This window comes from Lichenostomus cassidix, chromosome 1, assembly GCF_008360975.1.
Source record: "Lichenostomus cassidix isolate B80296 chromosome 1, HeHo_3.0, whole genome shotgun sequence".
NCBI lineage: Eukaryota > Metazoa > Chordata > Aves > Passeriformes > Meliphagidae > Lichenostomus > Lichenostomus cassidix.
Window position 1 is genome coordinate 67,274,278 of NC_139479.1, and position 24,580 is coordinate 67,298,857.

At 38.9% G+C, this 24,580-nt stretch overlaps 1 protein-coding gene across 8 annotated transcripts in view; it reads right to left on the bottom strand.

Annotated features, from left to right (window-relative positions):
* The window catches only part of FRY (FRY microtubule binding protein), a 227,402-nt gene that overhangs the window by 138,414 nt on the left and 64,408 nt on the right, over positions 1-24,580 (bottom strand). For 2 of the 8 annotated variants that reach the window (XM_085061796.1, XM_085061778.1), the window contains exon 1: positions 22,675-23,515. The exons of 5 other annotated variants lie outside the window; for them this stretch is intronic. In XM_085061796.1, the coding sequence (XP_084917922.1) occupies positions 22,675-22,744 (70 nt within the window). In that variant the 5' untranslated portion in view covers positions 22,745-23,515. Of the gene's footprint in view, positions 1-22,674; positions 23,516-24,580 lie in introns of those variants that run through there. One more of the 8 variants, XM_085061832.1, reaches the window with a different exon arrangement.

Consider the following 24,580-nt stretch of genomic DNA (forward strand, 5'->3'; position numbering starts at 1 on the left):
CCCTGTGCTAGAGGAAGTACTATCTAGTCTAGATGATAAAATACAGAAGAGACAGTAAGGTCAGTGGGGAAAAGTACAAAAGAAGTTCAAGATTCTGAAGCAAAACAGCTCATCCTGAACACAAGTCTAAAGAGAATAGATTAGGGAGGATGTCGCTGTTGAGCCGCTAGCAGAGAAGTAGAAACCCAGGTTCTCAGTCAAGAAAAGAAGGAAGTTTTTATTTTGCTTTCCATATATATAGACTTTTCACAGGTCACCCAGACTGGTCAGTCAAACACCTCCCCCTAGGCCTAATTGGCTAGACCTGAACTGCTCAATTCTTGAGACCCTGTTTGCAAAAACATCCAAACTTTATCTTTGTTTATAAAGCACAGCAAAATGTTCTCATGAGAAGGACCTGTGCTAGTTACAGGAGGATATCCAATAAAGCACTGAGATGACCTCAGCTCTCTGAAATTGATATCCTCAAACACTTGATTATGCTGAAACTATAAGGGAGAAAAGGCTGATTTATAAATTTCATGTTCCTTAATTTCTTTAAAGAGTCATGCCTCAGAAGAGTCATTTGCGTCAAGTGGCATGGGGAAGAGAAAGGAAGAAAATATCTTCCGTGATAAAGGCACTCCAGGACTTGGTTACTGATTTACCCAAGATAAGACCAGCACTTTAAACTTATTCTGTCTGAGCACTTAGTGAAATAATGCTGTTGCCACATTTAGATACACTTATTCCACTCTTTTCAGTGTACTTGCGGAGCTACAAAACACAGTTCCAAATCCTGTAGACCTGGTTAAGCAATCCTTGTCCAAACTTCCTATTTCTTTTAGCAAAATAGGAGACTATAAATTTTACGTGAACTCAAGGAACAGCAAAGACAGAAAACAGGAGACAAATTAATTAGTGCATCCACTAAGAAGTGGCAGAACTGCCAATAAAGTGTAAGCTTTGGCCAACCCAAATACTCTACCCAAGGAAAAAGAGGCTTGAGCATTGTGTGTGTGTGTGCGTGCATGTGCACACACTTGCCTTTCTTCAGTTTATTTTCAGTATCTTATAAAAAAACAAGCCTAAACCAGACCATATGGTATGCTCAGTGAGACTGAACATTTTGGGACATAAAGCTTATTCCTTGTAGCAAACTCATTCAGCCCTCCCCTGAATCCAAGGGTGGACAATGATCTGCAGAGCGGCGCCTTAAGAACATGTCCCAGATGTGGTAATTTTTTAATGACCAGATCCAGTCCTCTGCAGGATAGAAACAAAGCACAGCACTCATGAGAATAAGTATATGGCCACTCAGTAGGCCTATGGATGCTAAAATATAATTTGTGGGGAATGCTCTTCTCTCCAGGCCTACAAAGAGTTTTTATGTTCATTCCACTCACAGATGCTTATGTACCAGCCACCTTCTGAGATGCACCCCACCAGGAAATAACCAGTTTAATACAGGTATCTTTGCCCAAAGTCAGGGAAACATTAGAACAGTCTTTACATGCACCAACAGATCTTATTTGAGATGTATGTGGTAAAGTGCCTGTTAGCTTTGAAGCCAAAGATCTTGATCAACCTAGAACCTTGGAAATGCAAAAGCTTTTGGTTTGGTTTTATTAGCCACTAGCAAACTTCTTGCCATCACATCCCAGCTGCTGGCAGGTAAGTGTTAAGCTTTGTAATCCTCAGAGGAGCACAGCAATTCTGTGAAAGAGAGGGGTAATTGATGTGAGAGGCTGCAGCGGAAAGCTATGAGTGGAACACATTTTCTCCTCTTGCATGTGCAGGGGATTCAAGAATGATGACTGCCAAAGCAAATAAACAAACAGGAAATCCTGTCATTTGTGTCCATCGACTTTTTAAAGGCCTTTTCACTGACTTGGCTAAGCTCCTAGTAACTAGGATCCTGTAAGATGTAGACTTTCCCTCTCTCTTTCTCCTAAGTGGCAGGTCAGGGGTTGAGCCCTTTACAGTGTTCCCTAGGCTCTTATCTCAGATCTTTGCAAGACATGTGAGTGAGGCAGGAAAGCAATTCTCTTTCCTTCCCCATTCTCTTTGCTCACCATTTATTTTTCTGCTTTTTTCCCCTCTAAATCATTATTTTCTTGTTTACATATACCACTGTGCTGAAGATATGTGGGAATATAGGCATGTAACATAAAAATTTTTAACTGCACTAATTCTAGAATTTGCTTGGTTTATTATAAGATTAAGGACTGAAAAAGCTAAATTACATGGAAAATCTTGTGGAAAATCTGAAACGATTTTCACATTTGAGTGCTTTATTTAGGGGTGACTTCTCACTAAAGGAAATATCTATGTTGCTTCTGATGGGATCCAAATCAAACAAAAATACTTCTCAGTTTCTGTGTTTTATATGGTAATGACATGCTGCCCCTTTGAAGGCTGAATTGAGATTAACAATATACTTTCAAAAGATTTCAAAATCTTGGTATCTTTTCTACATAACTTCAAAAGGTTCTTTTTTACCTTTTCCAGTTATTCCAAAAGAAAAAACTCCAAAGAAGGGTGAAAAGGTATTTTCAGATGAGTAATTGTAGGTTAATCCCCCCCCCCCCCCAAAAAAAAGCCAGAGACGACGTTTATTTCTGAAACTACAGCAGAATTTATCTGGGCACAAATAGAGCCTAGAAACCATTTTGTTTTAAATAAAGACATTCATACTCCTCTTTTACACTTTTTTCAGGTACTAGGGGAAAAGGCTAAGCTTCACTTCGGTTTTGCTGGATCAGAAAATAGCTTCCTACAAGATTTTTAGACAGGCATTTTGCTGCATTTTCTTCCCTTTTCAGAGACAGGGAGATGAAGATATTCATGTAATTTTGTGGTTGATGGGTGTTAGCTGAAGAATTATTTTTAGGGAACTTGGAAAAGTGCTGAGGAAGTACAAGGCTGAAAGAGTCCAAAAGAGAAGGAATAGTTACTTCCAGAAGGGGGACTGAGTAGCAAGCAGGGAGGATGTGACTTATATCTTCTTTCCCTACTGTGCTGATTTTGGTCGCGGTAGAGTTCATTTTCCCCAGAGTAGCTGGTATGGGGTTGTATTTTGGATTTGTGCTGGAAACAGTGGTGGTAACACAGGGATTTTTCAGTTACTGTTGAGCTTACACAGAGCCAAGGCCTGCTCTGCCTCTCACCCCACCCCGCCAGAGAGTGGGCTGGGGATGCACATGGAGCTGGGAGGGGACACAGCTGGGACAGCTGACCTCAGCTGACCAAAGGGATATCCCAGACCATGTGGTGTCATGCTCAGCATATAAAGCTGGGAGAAGAAGGAGGAAGCAGGGTCATCCAGAGTTACAGTGTGTCTTCCCAAGTTACTGTAAGGGGTACTGGCAAGCCAGCACTCCTGGGGATGGCTGAACACATGGCTGCCCATGGAAGCAGGGAAATGGCCGTGTGGTGTTTTGTCGCCAGCTGGGTTTAAACCACGATGTCTATACACTTTCTCTTGTCTACTTAAATGCTTTGCAATATAATTGTAAGTCTGGATAAGATGGAATTTTGAAAATATATTTCAACTGTTTATTTTTTGCAAGAGAGAGACATTATGCTTGCATCTGAGTCCCATTCCAATTTCAATTGCTACCTCAGATGTTGGAACTGGAACCATCCCTGAATTTTTGTTGTCTGTTTGTTCTCACTTGCTCTTCCAAATTACTGACATGTTGGATCATGCTGTTAAAAACTCCTGTCTTTCACTGAAATGGAAACAGCATATCTCTTGTGGATGACGTGTCTTGTGTTCAGTGTACACATGTGTATGAAAACCTAAGCATGTTGTAATGCACTTGCGCAAACAAGCAGTACTTTATTACTGATGTACAAAAAGAAACAGCTTCTTGTTCTAGTGACACAACACTGTTCAATGTCTAAGAGTTGGTTTTTAGAGCTTTGCTTATTTCATGCCATAATAAAGATGTCACATCTAGTTATGTTTCAAAGTGTAGTACTATTAAAGAAAATCTTAAAAACTGCACTTGCTTTTTTGACCTCATCTTCTGATACACCTGATTTACTCTATGGGTGCCTTTTAGGGAAAGTTACAAATTTAGCCACCTACTGATCAAACAGCCATCCAGGCTCTGGGTAAATTGAGACCAACATTTCTAGGCAATCCACCAAACCTTTCTTAGATTCTTGGCTAAAGACAGAATAAATCACTTTCAGGAGGTGCCTATCACTCATTCAGTGATTACTGAAAGAGAACTGACAACCAAGATACATACATCACAAAGTTGTAAGTGATGACTCACTCTAAATTCTGTAGACTCTTCAAGAGCACCTTTGTATGGATTAAACTGCACTGTGGTGCATTTTAGCTGCTGCTGGCTAGAATTCTTAACCTTGCTTTTGTGGGTGGAAAATGGCACAAAACCAGCAGTAAACGAAGCCACAAGCTGGATCTGTGGAGTGGCAAGTTAAAACTTCCCAAACCAAGAAGACCTTCACAAAATTTTGTGAATCTTTCTGTGATGACACCACAGAAGGGATTTCTGTGAATAAAGACTAACATGACAGAGACACCAATTCATGTTTCCCTCCACAGTGGAGCACACAAAGAACACCTATACACAGAAAAATGAAAAAAAATTTGCAGCCAAAATCTGGATTAATACTTATTATCAATTCCCTACTCTTTGTGTGAGGCATCACTACTGTCATTACTTAATACTGGCTGCAGCAGCACACTCTTAACATTGTCTGTCTTCCATATTAAATGCTATTTGGCCTCTTTGCTTACAGCCATCTTTTATTAACCACAGACTGTTATGATGTTATACTACCTAATAACCCTTTATTACATTACATTAGTGATTCTTTGAAAGTGGGTTCATTTGCTTCTGAGCCACAAACCTAAATGCAAATGCAAATGTTTGTTGCTTTGGTAGACTGCAGCTCCAGGACATAAAGACTTTTCGTGGTGACTGAAATATAAGATAATGTCTTTTACCATCCACATGAGCACACTCAAGGTTTCTGAGAATTTGGCTTGCGTGCAGCTGCCCACAGAAAAACTCGCACTTGAAGAGATAAGTGGAGTGCATGGAATTTAGCTGCTGTCTTTGGGACCTTCTGCATGACTGGACAGTTGCAAATACCAAATACAACATGGACAGGGCATTGCTCTCATGCTGGTCAGTGGGCCATGACAGAAACCTCCTTCCATGTATTGAAATGTCTAAATGCTGTGGAATGCCAGATTTATGTTGTTAAATTTGGAGAGGAACAGGCACCTATAGAGATAAAACCTGGTAATTTAATTATGAAAATAAAGAATCCTAGGGTTCACATTGGATTTTTCAAATAAACAGCTTAAACCCTGCAAAAACAGAGTAATTCATTAGAAAAACCAAAGATCCTAATGAAATCTGAAAATAATAAAAATATTCTTTTTATAGGATATTAAAAAGGAAATTCAGTATTCCCGAGGGCTGGGACAAAACTAATGTTGTATCAGATTTTCTCAAGTGTCAGTAAGGGCAATCCAGGCAACCACAGCACAGCTCACCTGATACTTATCCCAAAGTGGCTGCATTTGATTAATAAAGAACCAAAGTATAATAACACAATGCCATAATCATAAGTTTACAGAAAGTAAGTTTTATTAAATTAACTATATCTTTTTATGAGATTATAAATTTGGATAACAAGGCTGAAAGTGTAGTCTGATATTTTTGCTTGGCAATTGGATTAGTATTTTACCAAAACGTAAAATTGACATTCACAACAAATATAGATTAAAATACAGGTAACAGGTACTTCACAGTTTGGATTAGGGAAGAATCACACTGTAATGAACATACTTCTAATGGAGGTACAGAGACCAGCTCTTGGTTCTTTACTATTAATCCTTACTGCTAATGACACAAAAGAAAAACTTTTCTACAGAGTTTACAGGCAAAACCCAATTAATAGTGATAGACAGAAAAAATACCAAAAAAGAAAGTCCTTCTACTCTGTTTGAATAGCATTTGAAAATTAAATACAACAAATAATACATGAGGCATTAATTCTAACCTATGGAGGACTGCATAGCCAGAAACAAGGCTGTACAGACAGAATAAGGCTTTCTATTCTTTCTATTCCTTGGGAAACACTGATGATGAAAAAAGGCCTGAGACCAGGATGACTAATGTGTTGAAAACAGGCTGCTATTCTTGTGACCTGAAGAGCTATGGAGAGCCTTTTCAAGCAGTACTAAAAAAGCAAAAGCAGGAAAGCTCTACTGCTTCACTGTCAGTGGCTCTGCAACCACTGCTGGGTGCTCGGTCCTGCTGTTCTGATGTCTGCAGCTTGAGAAAAGATGCTGATGAACTGAGGACATTTGGGAAAGGCAACTAATTCACAACTGCAAAAGTTGCCTTGAAGTTTAGCTTAGTTTGACCATGAGAAAGTTACACAGTCATATCCTCTAATGGCAGGAATTTGCACTTACTGTTCCTACAATGGCATCTACTTGAAAAACATATTTCATGGAGCCTCTTACCCCCAAATGCCATTTTTAGACAACATAAGCACTCAGGCACTTCCAAGGTGTGATTCATTAAAATAGACATCTCTAAAGCAGCTCATCTGAACTGTACCCCCTATACCTCTTCCCTGGCTATCAGGAAAACCAGGCTTTATTGTGTAAGATGTAAAATATGAACACTAAGGATGCCTGAAAGTTAGGTGAGATAATTTCCATGCCCATTAAGCATGAATATCGGGAATAGAAATTTGCTAAGAGACAGCTTTTTGTTCAGTAACATGCGAAGTCTGGAATTTTAGACTAGACAAATGCATTAAAGAAGTTAAACACAAAGGGAGGAAAATTAACTGCCAGAATGCTATTAAGTCTGGTGCTGATTCTTCCACTATTGGAAATTTTAAATTAAGATTTTTTTTTGAGATGTGCTTTGTCTCAAACAGAAATTAATTCAGAGAAGCCATAAAGCCTGTTCTATGAGGAGCACAGATTGGATGACATAATGTTTTTCTGGTTGTATAATTTATTACTTGTTGAATATATTAGTAGAAAACATAGTTCTGAGAACAATCTCTCATTGGTAAAACTAGGGTACAGATGTTGTAAGAAGGATTCTCCTTTCTCTAATCTTGATAATATCAAGAGGCAGAAGTCTGAATTCCTATCAGTATTTGATTTCTCTTTGTACATTCAGGTACAAATATAAATTGTGCAATCAGAGTATCTTTGTGATACATGTAATGATTTCCTGCTCTGATGGTTCGCTTGCCAAACATGCTTTGCCAAAAGAGAGGCTGATTTTAAGCATTGTTTTGTAGAATATACCTCAAGAGAACACAAAAGTGAAGGCAACTTACTGGGATGATTCAGTTGTCATATTTTAAAGAAAGAGTACACTGCCAGAATAATTTATAAATATGCTTTATAAGTAAAAGTGATAACCATACAAACCAGTGGTTTGCCCTAAGAGAATGTTTATACAGAAAGGTGAAGCTTTATGAAAGTGCAGTGATGTGTTCCAGGAATGTCATATTACACTGTCTGAGGAGCACTGAAGAACCATGGCTAAAATGCTTACTGAAGGTATGTTCATATACACATGAAGGCAGACTGTCCTGAGAATCTGGAAAAGACTATAGTGAATGTTACAGATCACTACCAAATGCCTGGTCATTTGCTAGAGACTTAAGCTGAATAAATAGAAAGATCCAAGGCTTTCTTGTATAGTAGCACAGTCTAAAATAAAATGGTTTAAGAAAATTGTATATTAAGAAAGGATGTGGTAATGCCACATATTATTTCAGAATCTTGTATTCTAGTTATTTAACATAATTATTTTCATTCTTTCCTCATGGCACCAAAGAAATTCACCAAATCCAGTCGACTGTCCTACCTCTAACCCAAAGGGAACGGAGTAACAAAGCTGTGGCTCCAAAAGGGTCAGGAGAGTGCAGAAGAAAAACACATATTTCTAGCATTAAGCAAATAGGCCAGAATTGTTCTGTTAGACCTCCCCCAATTCTCAGTGCAGAATGATATTAAAACCAGAAGAATACTGACCTAAAAAATGCACAAATGGTTTTGCTAATAGATATGTAATCAGAGAATTCAAAGCCAAGAGTGTAGACAATTTTGCCAACTCTGTTCCATAAACTGTGATCTTACCATAAATTCCATTAGTTACAAGCTTCAGATGTTGTTATGGGACATCACTTTGCATCAAAAACAATGACAAGCTATATTAGCATAATGGGTTATTATTCCCAGATCCATGTGATCAGTAGGCCATGGCAACCCAATGATAATGAAGGTCTTTGTAAGTAAGAAAGCATGTACAAAACTATATGAAGCATGAACCTCATGCACCTGAAGTGGTACACAAGGCCATTAACATATTAAGCATTTAAACAGCACTGACACTTCTTTCTCTATATACACAGAAATTTTCCCCATGTTGTCAGCCAACCATCGCCTTTGTGGGGACATGGCATTTCCAGGACACTCTCACTCAGGGCTCACCAGCTGGGAAGCTGAATGCTCAAACCCAGCCTGTGCAACAGAAACCTTAAAAAATGACCCAAATGATAAATCATTTGTGTAAATCTAGGTAAAATTTACTAGTACACTTACTGGGTAAAGCAGCATCTCAGAACAGGATCCACAACAGCCAGTCAGGGCCCAACACCGCCTTAGGAATGTGAAGGAACCTCACATTGTTGGGCCACTTCAAATGTTCAAAGCAGAACAGAGAAACAGCACCTCTCCTTTTCAATTTGGCTATAACTGTTTTTTATGTAACAGCTTAATGGCTAAAAAACTCACCCAGAACATGGTAGTTTGAGGCTAAATGCTTAATTAAACTTCAAGGTTTTGAAATCCTATCTCCAGCCTTTAAAAAGCTTCATGTGGAGGTAACTAATACAGTATTTTAAAAATACAGTTTGTAGGGGGTTTTTAAAACGAAATCAGTCTTACTCCAGTTCCACTGATGTAAACAGTTAAACACGCTCTAGTTTTCCATGAAATAGCCTTAGGACAATATTCAGCTTTCTGAAAATGCTGTTCGGTATGTCTTACTTAAATTACCAATGCAGATACTTATTACATTTTCAGGACACTGTGCCAGTTCTTCTACAGTTTGTGGAAAATCAAAGCTATCATTTGAATCCAAAATGTGTAAGATTGCATAAATCAAAACAGAAAAAAGAGATTTAAAAAGATGGTCATTGATCACACTTGTGTTTGAAGCATTTAATGACTGAAGATCATGTTGTGTATTAATTAGAAAGATGTAATATGTCACATATATATAACAATAACATACAGATTTGAACCTTCCAGCCAAATGTTTCAAGCTCTGCTCTTATACAGCAGGTAAACACAGCCATCCTAATAAATGTAAACAATACTGACTAGAAGTGAATTTTCTGGATTTAATATTATAAACCCGAAAATTTTGCAACAAAAGCTCTTGCCCCAAGGATATAATCACAATACAAATAGAATCTTTAAAATGCATGACATCCCAGACAGGCTTTAAGAAAATTTACCAATAACGCTGAAATTTGGTAACTAAGTGTGCTAGCTGTGCAAGAGGTTCTGAAAAGTATTACACACCTCTTTATACTTAATTGAGAAAAAATGCTTGATTAAAATCAGTGGCAGCAAGTTTGAAGAAATTATCTCATTACCTTGCAGGAACAGATTCTTTTATGCAACAAGAAAATTACCACAGAAATTAATAATGGACTTTATGGTGATCTTGAAAAAATGGTAATAATATTAGGCAGCTAGTCCTTCTAAGTATCTCTTAACATCAAAGTACATGATAAACAGAAATAAATATTTAACTTGCCAGCAGCGTGATGCTTCCATTTTACTCCTTGAAGGACTACTGCTTGTCCTCAAATAAATGAAAATCCCTTACTAGTAAATGCCATTCTCAGAACTTCTTTGTAGCAGTCAGTCACCTGGAATTCCCATTTTGGGCAAAACAGAGCTGAGAATTGGCTAGGAGCAGCTATGCATACACATGGACCTTCTGTCACTGCAGCTGCAGTGAGAAATCCTGTTTCTCCCCTTCCCGTGAAGAGCTGGCCCTTATGCTACAATTTAAGGATATAGGCAGTCTTTTTTTTTCATGTTCTAAAAAGAAATTCTATCTTGAAAGATGTTTACAGATTCACATGGTAAATAAATTTTCAAATTTTTACTCTAAATAATTCCTTATTTCATTTGCTTATTATTTTTTGTCTTTTTTCATTGCTAATACTTACATACTTAAATGTGTATAAGTATACTGAAATGTCACAACATGCTATTTACCTTCCTTCAAATCCCTGATGAGGAGATAAAGTCTAGAGTCCAGCCCTGCAGTTCACAAATGCTTAGCTCAATCTAAGTGATAAAAAACCATCCACAAGGATACTTTAATATTTACAGTATCTCATGCCAGTTTTTAACACATTGCTCATAAAACTATTATGCTTGAATGTATGCTGAGTGACACTCAAACATTCCCTAATACCCAAATACGTGGTTTGTTTCTTCATTCAGTTGAGAATGCTGTCAAAAGCACCCAGATCTGTCTGACACCCTCCCCTGGGACATGCTACTACAGACTTGTTTTTATTATTAGCTCAGCCACCATCTCCTGTATTGGAGAAGTCCATTAGGAAGCTACCTGCTACTGCATTACAAGTAATAATAAATAGAGTAATAATCTGTAAGGGCATTTCTTTGTACATCTATGTGCTTTCCACTGTGCTGCATTACTTCATTGGACTCAGGCTTTCAGAAGTGAGGTAATACAGAGGACTTATGATTAATATGATGCCAAATGAACCAACTGTTGACCCAATTACCTTAACAGCATGCACAAGTCACTTGCTGCTCTCCTCACCTGGTAACATTTAACACTTTCTCTCCACTCAAGGACTGAGGCAGAGGAAGATATACCCTGTGCTGGGAGGATGTGCTGCAAAGCAAGGATGCAGGATGGAAATCAGGTCTCCTGCACTGTATTCTGCTCTTGGGAGGGGATTTCTCTGTCTCTCACCTCCCCCATCTCCCCAGCTGCTCTCTTCTTACTCCATCTCTACAATCTGGTGAATCCTCATGGCTGTGTCTTTCTTCCGCACTTCATACTCCCTATTCCAGTTTTGGACTCCCATGCACTGTCTGCCCACCTAAACATTGCTCATCTCACCCTTCCAGCCCTCTTAACCTCATCCCACTCCATCCCTCCTTCATCCCTACCCCTTCACCCACCCCTCTCCAGTGTCCCCTTGGTTCCATCTCATACCAGCCACTCTCAATTTCCACTCCCACTGTCTGGGAAGTATCAGTTCCCCTACTTCCGATTTCTTCCCCATCAGTTCCCCTTCTTTCTGATTCCCCTGCCTCTTCTCCCTTTGTTCCCACAGGCTCCTTGCTGGGCTTTTATTGCAGATTCACTCTGCCCTTACTTTCTTGGTGCAGTCATTGTATAGAAGCAGTTGGCTGTAAGGTCTCTGTGCCCCCCAACCCCTTCCCAAACAAGAGTATTTTTAACATGAACAAACAAGAGGTGTTTTTTGCATTTTCTCATTATTACAGAGGGTAGAATAATTTCTGCAGAAAATTCTAAAATTCACCTTCAGGGACATTAAGTTTAGAAGTGCTTTAGCCCAAACTGCAGAGCTCAGAAAAAGAGGGTATTTACATAAAAAAGTAGTCACAGCAATATACACGCACAAACATTATTTTTTTCCCATTTTTTAAATAAAATTCCAACCTGTCTAAATTAACAACTTAAAAAAGTAAATTAAAACAATAATTCCAATTATTTCAGTATATTTAGTTGCCATGGAAGTCTGCAGGTCCCTGTAACACCCACTTCTACTTGTCCTATCTGCTACTGCTTGAATATGTGATAGACAAATGAGTAAAAACAATCAATATTTTTAATTTCACATTCCCTCTGAAAATATGTTTATCTTCTCTTTTATGATGTATTTGTTAAAGATTCACCATGGACACACTGAGACTTTGCTTAATTTACTGCAATGCCTGATGACTTTTGTATTTCAAAAAATGATACAGTCAAACTTCTTATTCCCAGAGAATCAGAAATGCTCTTGATCAAGTGCTCATTTCCTGCCTATGAGCAATAGAACAAAAATCAAAATAACCACCTAGCTTTGGTTCAGATGGCACACAGATAAAGGGTGTGGTGATTTGTTTGAAACATCTGCCTTCATAGAAAAAGAAATACAGCTAAGTAATTTTCTCCTCATTTAAGACATCAGTAGCAATAAATATGCATGCTGTGGAATTTAAAACAATCCAATGACATTTCCATATGAAAATTACTACTTACTGTCAATTAAAAACCTCATTATATAAGTTAACTGGCTGAGTCACAATTTACAATGTGTCACTTGGCTACCAAGAATGTGAAGCAAAAAAGGTTCTTCCAGTACAAAAATAGAATACAGGGTTCATTTCCAGATCTAACACAGGACATGTGTTTCTCAGTTAATTTCTCTGTTTTGATTTGCCCAGGAAGAGCAATAAAGCAATCTTATTCAGGTAATAATGCTGCAAGAATTTAAGTCCGTAAAGCTTCCAGATGGGAAGCACTGTATGAATATTATTGTAATGGAGACCATTGCAACCAAGTTATCTGCAGCAGTTTCCCTGCACCTCAATGAATGAATGTCAATTGGCATCTTGTGAATGTAGTCTAAAATAGGCAACACTATGAGTTTTGTGTGCAATCCTCTTAAAGGTGTGAGTGAAGCTTGTTTCACAGCTGGGCAATATATTTACAAAGGCCGTCACAGCAAGGATTTCCTTGCGTCTAAGAAGGCAGGAGGTTCATGCAGCCATTTTTCAACAGCTGAGGTTCCCTCTTCACTACCTAACAGCCTCCATTTACAAATTTTTAGAAACTTAGGTATCTTTAATAACCCTACCCACCTCTGAATTGTTCTGAATTTGGTTTACTTATCCAAAAAAAAGGCAGGCAGACTGAATAAGCTTTGCTTCCAACTGGAAAGCTATCTAAAACAATTCCATTTACAAGGGAGTGAATTGCCAAACCTGATGTCAGCTAGCTTAGACTACTTTCAACACTTGATATCTCTGTAATAAGCACAGAATAAACCTCATTATGAAAACATGTAACAATGCATTGCTGAGAGTATATGCAGAAACCTACTCTGCAAACTTCTCAAGGAAGAACTTCGCCAGAACTCTATCCAGGTAACCTTCTGACTAAAAAAACAAATCCATCCACACATTCAGAGGCATTTATAAATAATAATCAGAAATGCAGTAAGAAAGGTAATTCTGTCTATTCTGTTCAACAAAACTTGTTCAAGGAAATTGGTCTCAAAACAAACAAATTTATAAATGGACAGCCTTTGAAGTTTAATTTACTCCACATACAAGTTGAGACTCTTCAAAGTTACAGAGAAAGAGGAGATAGACATCTTGAGATTAGGAAAATGTTAGCATAATGATCACCCAATTATAGGAGAATTCCTTCAAAACAATACCTTTGGCATACTTCTGTGCCGAGCCATGTACTACTACTTAAGAATTCAAGGGAATATAAATTAGTGTTTCAAAGCCAAGCCTTTCAAAATAAAATTAAAACTACCTGTAACTTCATGATTATAAATAAAATCAAGATCTAATGCATTCTTTTGATCCGTCCTTGTCTGATACTAATCCATCTAACATCCTCACATTTTGGCCATACACAAACTGTGATTTCTCACCCCCTCACTGACTAGTGAAAAACCACAGCAGTCTCTCGACTTGTATGCATTAGCACTACATGTAATGACTGCAAATTTCTGAAAGCATAGAAAGTATCCAGGATAAAGATTGTATAGCATGTCTCCCAAAAGGGCCTTCCCCTTTTTTTTGTAATGTGTGAAACTTCTCTGCTAAGGCTCCAATCACCTAATTAAGCTCTTTATCAGCAATGTATTCCCCTAGAGAAATGTGATACTGTCACTATAGTGATCCCACAGTATTTACAAAACAACACTCAGATTTCTCTTCAAACCAGTGTCCTGAAAAAAGCCCCAAAATCCGAGACATGACGAAGCTGAATCCCTCAGGCACCTCTAATACCAGTTGTATCACTGGTCTTATATTATGCACAAACACCAATATTTTCGTGTGTGTCTCAATATTTGTGATCTCTCTTTCACACAGATGAGGAAGCAAGTGGCATTCAGTAACTCAGTGAAACTACTGCTACTTGGCTGAGAGCAAACTAGGAAGTCAGGGCTCCTCAGATGTGTTTCACTCAGTGGCTTGTTTTAGCAAGCTCTGCTGTCTGCTATGAACGGAAAAACCCTGCCATCCCTCAGTTTTGAATGTGACTATAACTGGCAATACACAAATGATCATACACATGTAAGGAATTGCCAGGCTTCTCAACATTTCTTGTGAAGAAGAGAGTCTGGGCTTCTGAACTCTGAACTTAAACAAGTTCTACCTTTCCCCTTTGAACAGTGCCCTAACAAGGGGAACTCCAGCACATGGCAGACAGAGGCCAGAGAGAGACCGTCTTGCTGAAGACAGAGGCAGAAGTATTGCTCAGTACTTCAGTCCTCTGTCACTAAATTCCCTGTGCCATTCAGCAATGGGTCCACATTGCCCTTGTTCAGCCTTTTACCACTAATGAAACATGAGTAACTCTCCTTCTTGATTTTGATATCCCTTGCAAATCCCACCTCCAGCTGCACTTTGAATTTCCAAGCACTGTCCCTGCATGCCCAGGCAATGTCTATGAAATTCCCCCTTTGCAGCCAAATCACATTTCTGCCTCAGATATATCACTTTTTTCACACTGGGGCTCAGCCAAGAGGTCCTTGATAAGTCAAGCCAGTCTTGTCATATGTCTGCTTGTTTCCTTAAGTATGGGGAGTCCATTCTTGCTCTTGGAAGATGCTGACTTCAAAGACCTGTCTGCTTTCCTGAGTTCCTTTGCCTTTCAGAACTGCCTGCCATGGGATCCCCCCTAAAAGCTTCTGAAATCTCAAAAACTGAAATCTGTTCTCCTGAAGTCCAGAGTCTGCACTCTGCCACTCTTTCCCCACTCTCCTCATAATTCTGAGTGCCAGTCAGGTCTTCCATATTAATAGTAACAGACCCAGCTGCACTTCACCCATTTGGTCCATTGTAATTCAAGAATTTATTTCCAACACCCTCTAGAAATCCTGACTGCTTGTCCTATTTTGCACTTCCAGCAGACATCAGGAAGTTCAAGTCCCCCATGTGAACTAACATCAACAATTCATGAACTTCCTCAAGCTGTTCAAAGATTACTTTCTACACTTCCTCACCCTGACTGATGGCCTGCAACAGATTCCCACCATCACTCCCACCACACATTTAAGTCATCTGTTCGATCCTGACCCACAAACTCTCCAGCACACTGTCACCCATCCATCCCATAGAAGAGCTCCGTACCCATCCTTCACAAAGACAGCAAATTCCACTCCTTATGTCCCTGCAGGTCCTTCCTCAAGAGCTTGAATCCATCCATCCATCCATCCATCCATCCATCCATCCATCCATCCATCCATCCATCCATCCCAGCATTCCAACTGGGTAAGCTGTTAATACCCAGCTTCCTACTGCTATGATGATGTAACTTGTGACTGAATGTAGCACCTGACTTCTTCCTGAACATTTTCCAGAATGCATGTATTTGTACACACACACTTAAGGTATGAATACAATCTATAAAAAGGTGTCTCTTCATCCTGTTTTACACTTTCTGATGTTTCTCTCATTCCCTTTGCTGTGTATCCTTTGCTTTCCACCCATGTACACTGCCATCTAACTGAACTATGGGTCATAATCCCACTCCACTGTCACCCTTATTTTTCAGCTCTCAGCAGGATGATAAGCCAGTCAGCAGGTATTCTGTCCTTCTGTCATACTATTGAACACTTTTCTATTTACATTCTTAAAAATATAAACCATGCAAGGACTTAAAATATCTTGCTGATAGAGCTATTACAAAGTTTGAACACTATGTTTAGTATTCCTTTTAGCTAACACAATAGACAAAGGATTGGATGATTCAGAAGAAAGAGTATTTGAGAAGGGATTTTCTTTCCATGGACAATTGATTCTAATCTAGTTTAGGTAACTGCAGTGACTGAAAAATTACCAACTCACAAATAACTCAGCTATTTATGTCTGTGAAATTATTCTGCAATTTATCATGGAAACAATAGCAACAACTTCGCTGCTGATGCTCTGAGAAGAAAAAGATGCAAAACTAGACTTGCTTCTGTCCTGGAGAAGTGAGTATTACCAATATTTAGGAGCAGGCATATGTACAGCAGTCACTATTAAATATGATTTACCATATAGTTCCACCAGTGCAATGGCAGGAATGAGACGAAACTGCCTCCCATTCCTTTCTCATGGTGACACCAGCATCTACACCATTTTAGAAAGTTCAACTGGCAGGATATTAACTCTGCGGGTAATTAGGGTGGGAGAGAAGGGTTAGGAGCATTGGTACAGGGATAAGAAGTTGGGATGAGACTGTCCCTCCCAGGCACAGCTACTGCCACATGTGCCATTCATGGTTTCAACACCCACAGGAATTCAGTCTCTAGGGCTACCAACTCATAGCAAGTGTCGATGCAGTTTCCAATTGCTTGGAAACTCAGGAATGAATACAGAAAATAAAGCTGGACAAGAACGAGCAATTGTAATTCTGTAGGTGTGGATCCTGCTTCCTACTGCCCCCAAGTCAATACACAAAAAAGAGTTTAAACTATTAATGAAATGACTGCAACAAAAGTGGAGAAAATACAAAAGGATTGTTAAGTAGCAATTTAATATAAGATATTAATATAATAGCTTATATTCTCCATTACTAAATTTTAAACACTTCTGTACATTTTATACTCCTAAGGCAAACTGTTTATTATCACCTTCCTTATACTTATATGTACTCCCTTTTTAATATTTATGGTTTTTATATTTATATAAAAATAAAAGATGCCATAGCTTATTCAACAGTATTTTATATGAATAGAGGAAACACAAGAACTGTTAGTTCTTTCCCCAGTCCTTTTGAACAATAACAAGCAATACTGGAAAAAAACAAACTGCTGGTATTTTGATAAAATCAAGGGTATCACAAATTAATCACTCAAAGTGAATACAAACAGTATAAGAGAATAGACTTGCTTTTACCATTACTAAAATAATTAGAACCTTTATGGAACATCTACCAGTAATTACCTAAACCCTAGTTTATGCCTGGTTTCCAGATCATCTTATATTTTGGTGTTTTGAAGTTTTACCACAAAAATTTATGTACTATATTGCAGTCAAAGCATTTGTAGACTTTTCCTGCAATAATTCAAACATTTTAATGACAAGGAAACTCATTCCATAAATCAACTGAATTTTACAATAAAGCATTTATGATTTTCTCATCTTTTTTTCCCCCTCACACTATGGTAGAAATGCTTCTGGAATGTCCTCAACAGAGTAGAAAACATCAAAATAAACAAACAATCCTTATTTAATACAGTTCTCAGGTTCCCAAAGTCATAAAAGTTTCACCTTCCCTTACTTCTAAGAAGAACCATGTCAAAATGCAAGTTCTAAAATGGGTACCACAGGAACAGCCTAAACACTTTGCTTTACTACACCTTTCCCTACCGATCAGATCTGCAGACAAATACAAAGAAGTTCCTGGGAAATAACAGTCACCATTATCAAGCAAGACACTTTACTGCTGACAATCACAGACTACTTAGAGCTGAAAAGTACACTAAGCATCCTCCCTTCAGGCTCAATGGACACAACAATCAATTCCCTTCAGTAGCACAACAACTTGAATTAATGGCATCCCTTGTCCCACGAAGACTCAGATGCCAAGACATGAGCAGATGCTAAACCTTTGTGCCCAGGGCTCCCCAAAGGCCGCGGCTGTGGAAGGGCCAGCTCTCTGCAGGTGCATCAGGGGGAGACCTCAGGAGCCAGCAGGACACAGGGATCCCAGTTTCTTGGTCTGCTCACCACAGCCCCTGGCCCTGCTCCTTCCCCTGCTGCTTCAGGCAAGAACTGATCCTCCCCCTGCGGGGTGAGTTTATAGCACATCAGCTTCTAGAATCAGGTTACTTGGGCTAGCAAGAGAAGGGATGCCAGAGTAAGAGAGATGGAAAGGAAGGACAGGTTCTCCTCGCTGAGTGAACATGTTTGTCTAAGTAGGCACTGAGAAACCTGAAAGAGCCTCTTTCCTTGATTGGTATCTTGCTACAAATCACTAGCATGGCGTGCTCAGTGTATTCAGCCTTAAAGAGGTCTAGTTCGCCTGCAGATTATTTATTTAATGAAGCACTAAATGTTCTTCGCTGATTTCCTGACACGGTAGAAACGTCTCTTCAAGAGAAGAAGAGAACATGGCTGACCACACGGCAGCTAGCAACCCTTCAGGCTTCACATTTGCCACTGGGCAGTTCCTCTGATGCCCGATGCCCTTTTGACCACAGAATCTGTTTTGATGCTAACTCTGTGTTCGGCTTGGTATGTGACCAGCAAGCTGTGGAGGAGCCAGAGATGCCACTGAGAGTGTTGTGGGATGTTGCTGTGTTTGAGGAACGTGAGCAGGAGGTGAGCTGATGTGGGTGTCCATGTGCTCCCAGGACTGCGCTGTCTCTGATGCTACCACCACTTGTAAACAAGAGGTAGCTTTTCCCAACCACTGCTCCAGGGATTGGGCACACGGGAGCACAGAGAAGGAGAACACTGTCTGGTACACAGACTGAGCTATGGGCTTTGTACAGCATAAAGGTGAAAAGGATGATGACATGAGGATTTTGATGTGGATGCTGGCTACTGTGGAAGCAGGCAAGGAAGTATGGGCCATGGGAAGGTGACTGAAGTCCTGATACTAGAGAAGTCCTTATTCTGAGTCTGTATTAAATGCAAGTCCACAGAAACCCCCTTGCTGTTCAAAGGTAGATAAACAACCATTGCAATCCTTAAAATCAGGCCCTGCAGATAACTGTTCTATGAGAAGTGCCAAATAAAATATTCTCTGTGCAAAATACTCTATTTCATCTCATTACACAAAAAGAAACCTTAAAACCTATCTCTAGTAACCGTGAGACAATGAAATGCAGCTTCCACAAGTCCACACAGGAGCTGACTTGTGAGAGCACGAGTGAGCCATCTACCTGTGCCATTCAGATTCTTCTACAGAATCCTTTCCTCCAATAAACTTAACTGCTGATCAGATCTAGGAACTGCAAAAGGTAGAATTTATTATAGATTTCTTGCAGTGTATAATGATGGCACTCAAGCTTCCCGTAGTTTGATTTCAAAATTTCTGTTCAGATTTTTTTTTCAAACTAGGAATTTGAAAAAGACATTTGGAAATCAAATTCAGAATAAATATATCCGATTCATTCAAAAAAGTAAAAAAAAAAAAGTCTAATGAAAGATCAGGCTTCAAATTCTTAACACTTGAATTAATATATTATGCCCTGAATAAATTACAAATGTTTATTTACAAAAATGCACTTTGCAATATTTCCACAACAAATCTGAGGAAAAGACTCTTCATTGTCCTACTTTTGGTAAGCCCTATTTTATTCTCATCAGCTTATTGACCACAGTGGGCCAAGTGAGCACCACTCACCTTGTGCAGGCATAGCCATTTTAGCAGTACTTTCAAAAAGAAGTAATGCAAATGATTAATGCATCTGTTGACTAATGCAGCACTGATCAAAAACACTCAAATATTTTAAAAAAAAACATAAAAACACAGATGAGATGGGTAAAAAATCCCCTGAGATTATTCTTATGTTCCAGCCAGAGGATCCCAGCTCTGATTCCATCTCCAACACAACCCAGGAATATTTGCCAGACAGCACAACGTTCACGGTATCTTAGGGGCACGTGCAGAGCAAACGTCTGTCTTGGGAACTGCACAAAGGAGTATTTTGAGATCTCTCAGTTTGATGGGATGATTCAAAGGCCACACTGTGACTTGGCTTTTTTATCCCCCAGGAAGAACAGCGCAGGCTCACTGAGAACACACGGACTGTATCATTCTGACTGCAACAGTTAAAATAAGCCAACCCCATCAATAATAATTGCCCATAAATTACCTGTCTCCTCAGCTGGCTGATGAACATGCAAATTCAAGCACCATGCTAGTTGAACACCTCAGTGAGTGCTGTGTGACACTGAACTGAAATGCTGCCTGGCATGTCAACAATCCTAGTTTGGTAAACACCTTAGATAATAAACTCATGGAAAACTGTCATCCCAAGCAGAATAACTGAGTGCATTTCATGGTATGGACAATGGACACGGTTGGCAATCTGTTAGAAAGTGCTAATGTTCTGTGTAAACCAAAACACAAATCAATTGAAAGACCCGGTTTTGGTGGGACTAAAAAGCCTGGAAAGGATAAACGCTGTTTAAACCAATGTTTTAAAAGTGCCACTTTGCAGAAACATACATGGACAGCACCTCTACACTGTTAACATTGCAGCAAAATAGATACTGTAGGAACCGAAGTTATTTTTCTTTTAAAACGGTGTGTTAGACCTCTTACTGCTATGTAAATGCCCCAGTGTAATTTATGGCTTACTTCTGGTCTTGGGTGTGCAGACACAGCACCTATTCTCTGAAAAACATGCTCCTGTGCATGCATGTGCAGGCTTCCCAGCAGTTTCCCAAGCAAGGGAAGTGTTTTCTTCTGCTCCACCCATCATCACATAGCACAGCTGAAGAAAGCCCTACGTTTTTTGAACTCCCTACTGTCTTCTTATCAAACTGTTTGTTTTTCAGCTAGAAAGATTATGTTCAGATTTATGAACATACCCTTCCCGTATGAAAGCAAAAAAATCCCCAATTGGCCACAAGTTTAAGGCAACCTGGGTTCATTTACTCTATTTCCTCTTACTGTTTCTTCAGATACAGTAGGAGTGATTATCCACTAAAAGAAGGTCAGAAATATCAATTATTCATATACTGTTTCCATTTCCCTAAACTAGAACTTAAGGACTTCTACTTTCAGGCTAGAAATATCTTTCCTATGTTGAAATACTTTCAATATACTTCAACATAGAGGAAAAAGAAATAAAAAATAAGATTTTATATTTAATTCCATAATGTAGCTGGTTTTATACACTCAAGTGTTAGTTTTACTTCAAGTGAGAGTAGACTATTACAAAAATAATGCCAGAACTGATTTGATTTCTGCACCATAAACTGACTTGTTTTTCTCCTGTCATAAGCTGTGCCTAGCTTGTTATAAAATATGTGTTGTCACAATACACACTATGTTCTCAGTATTTAGCTAATATGAGTCCATGAAGGTACTTGAATAATAAAATTCTCTCCTAGTCTTTGTGGGATCACTTATTTGAATGAATATGCACTAAATATTTTCATAGGAGGGCAGATAAGCAATGCTGTTTAGGTAATACTATTATTGCCTGGTGGCTTCACACTTGTGGTAGAAAAACAGATTCAAACAAGCACTACAGTGTTACTGAGGTTACAAATGACCTGGAAAAATACAGTTTCTATGGATATCATTTAATGAAGACAAGTCTTGCATGTCACACATCTAATACAGTGTTTTGTTTATTTCTCTGCAGGTATAAGGTACTCTCCTTCTATTAAGCAGATTTTGCAATTATTTTATAACCATAGAATTTTAAAATACTAGTCTTTTATGCACACATTATTAAATTATAGATGGATGATTAGAATCTTATTGCACACGTAGCCAAGTTGGATTTTTCCAGAGACATTGTGTTCTATGTTTTAAAAACAGTTAAATATGGAGATTTAGCACTGTTAATACAAGCTTCTACAGACAAGGAATACACTGTTCATGTACTTAAACTTAAAAAGGGAATTTCTGCCAGCATTATCTCATCACCTTACTTAACCTGAATAAATTTGCAAGCACCAAATTTTATTCAGACATCTTCCTTACATAATATTACTAAAACACCTATAGAGTGATTGATTTAAACAGCTGTGGAAATCAGGAACAGCAATACTGAAAAGACTAAGGAAGACTAAAATGCTATTTGTTTACATTCTGCAAAACCCAGCCTGGACCAGATAAACACATGGATTCTTTCTGGCTAGAAATATTGCATAAGGTTCTGATATTAAGCATAGAGGGTGGGAAGTGCAGCTGTAAGCAACTGATAATTTGCTTCCCATCACATTAAAATGACTTTCGGACCTGAAGTACAATAATAATATTTTTGTCTTCGGTGCACAATTAATAAAAACCAACTTCTGAGCAATGCCACACCCTTGTGATTAAACAGCATTTAAAAAAAAATTTAGATAAAGTCTGAACAAATCAAACAAACATGTAGGCAGGAAATGCTGTTTGGAATGCACTCCCTGCAATGTACTGTTAGACCAGAAGGCAGCCTAACTTCAGAATTCAATCAAGCAAAATCTAGTATAATCTCATTACAGTCTTTGCAGTTAATGAAACCTATTTAAATCTCTGACATTTTGATTTTTAGAGCTGACAAAAGCAAAAATTACTTGGTTTATGCAACACAAACATATAGAAAGATAAGATTCTATCCTTTAGGTTATCCTAGCTATTTACCAAGCAATGCGTAATATGAAAAGATTACTCTTCTGCTACTCACTATTGCTCCAGGATTTCAGTAAATATTTGATACTGATTTCAAAGAAGCCTGAATCCTGCTGGCTAGCCATGTCTGCTGCATACAAAGAGGCTTCTATAATTCTGAGCAGCTGAAGTGGCAGGTACTATGTATGTAGATGTGACTGTCACCAGTCAGTGATGTAAACGAGGGGTCAGAGGAGGAAATGAAGTCTCCGCAGATCCACTTCTTCCGTTCATGGTAGGTAAGCTCATTAAAAAAAAAAAATAAAAAAAGCTCAACAACAAAAACACACCATGAGGTTTTTGTCCTTTGCTCTTCCTTCGGGGCTTGTACTTAATTCTAGCCGAACAGTATTTTATTCCCTCGCCCCCTCAGTACGTATTTTCATTTATTCCACTCCGCAACTGGGCAAATTTCTTCTGGTGGGCTCAGGCATACGCAGCAGCACAGCACTTGTTCCATCAGCACAGTTAGAGTATCTTCCCGAAGGGTGTCTGAGCCGTGCTGTTACTAACGTGCAGTCTGCCTGTCTGAAGCTTTTTTCCCATCAGAAGCTGTCAGCCCGAGCGTCTGCACCTCCTCTGGCGGACCGAGGATCAACTCGAAGCCTCACTGAAATCGTCTCTGGTGCAGCTGCAGGAATCTCACACGCACTGTTTAGCTTTAGGGGGAAAAAATGCACCCTCTAATGAACATCCTCTGCCTGCTCTGGTCAGCTGCTCTCCTTCCGCCTGTTTCCAAGAGGAGCACGCTGAACTATACACAACTGCATCATGCTGCGGTAAAGCAGAGCTGCACCCATAGATCTGATTGCAGTGACGTTGGGAAGAAAAAACGCTCGCTCTCTCTCTCAGCCCAGTTGCACAAGAGAAGCACTTCCAGAGCACTAAACCCCCGGCATTCAGACTGGCTGCTTCTGCTTTTCTCTCACTGCTACAGAAAAACGTGTTGTCGTTTTCTTCTTGACACTTCCCCCCCTCCCCTTAACCAAGATGAGAGACAACAAGCTGAATTCATAACGGCAAAGAGAGCCAGAGAGCTGACTGCTTTGTATTCACCTCTGAAAGAGCCGCAGAAAACTCACTTTGATATCGTTTTTATCTTGAATAATGGTTTCTAAAAAGAAACTGAATTCACATATGAAAAATGAGGCAGAAGCAATTCACTGCTTGTTCATCTCTCTGTATTTTCTGCAAATACTTAATTGCTAGGTACAATATCCATATTCCTAAGGTTTAATTTCATATAATCACACTACATCTCTATGCATATTTTAATGGTATTAAAAAAAAAAACAAACCAAGAATCAGTTTCCAAAATACTTTTTGTTTCACATATTCTTGGAATCATCCTTCCAGATATTATTTCCTGGGAATAACAGTACTTTTTTTCTCACTTAGTGGAATAAATTTCTTGCAGCATTTCATAATTATAGTATCTGAGACAAAATAGAGCTTGTCTGCTGCTGATTCTTCTAAAAACTTTGTCAGCAATTATATTCGCACATTATTTTTAGTTTCAGTATGCAGAATATTTGGTATTTGGATTGGAAACTGAGGGACACAAGGGTCATGGAGACCAAGCTCCTGTGCTTCTCACTGAAAATATGCTAAATGTCTTCTGTAAACATACCTCATCTAGAGATAAGGTTTTGTGTCCTCGCTAATGAAAGGCTGTTGTAGAAACTCACTTTTTAAACCTTCTTTCAGTTCCTAAATGAACTTCACTCAAAACCTGCTTACACCCTTTCATTGACATGAACTACAAGAAATGTTCAGAGTATCTCTGGTTTGAGCTCACCAGCTATGTCAAAGAGAGCTCATCAACTCTTCCTCCCTATACCAGTAATTATCTTCCCATTGCTGTCACTCTGCATCCCCAATTTATGTTGAGACCCTGCTGTCCCATTTGTACCTCCTCCCTA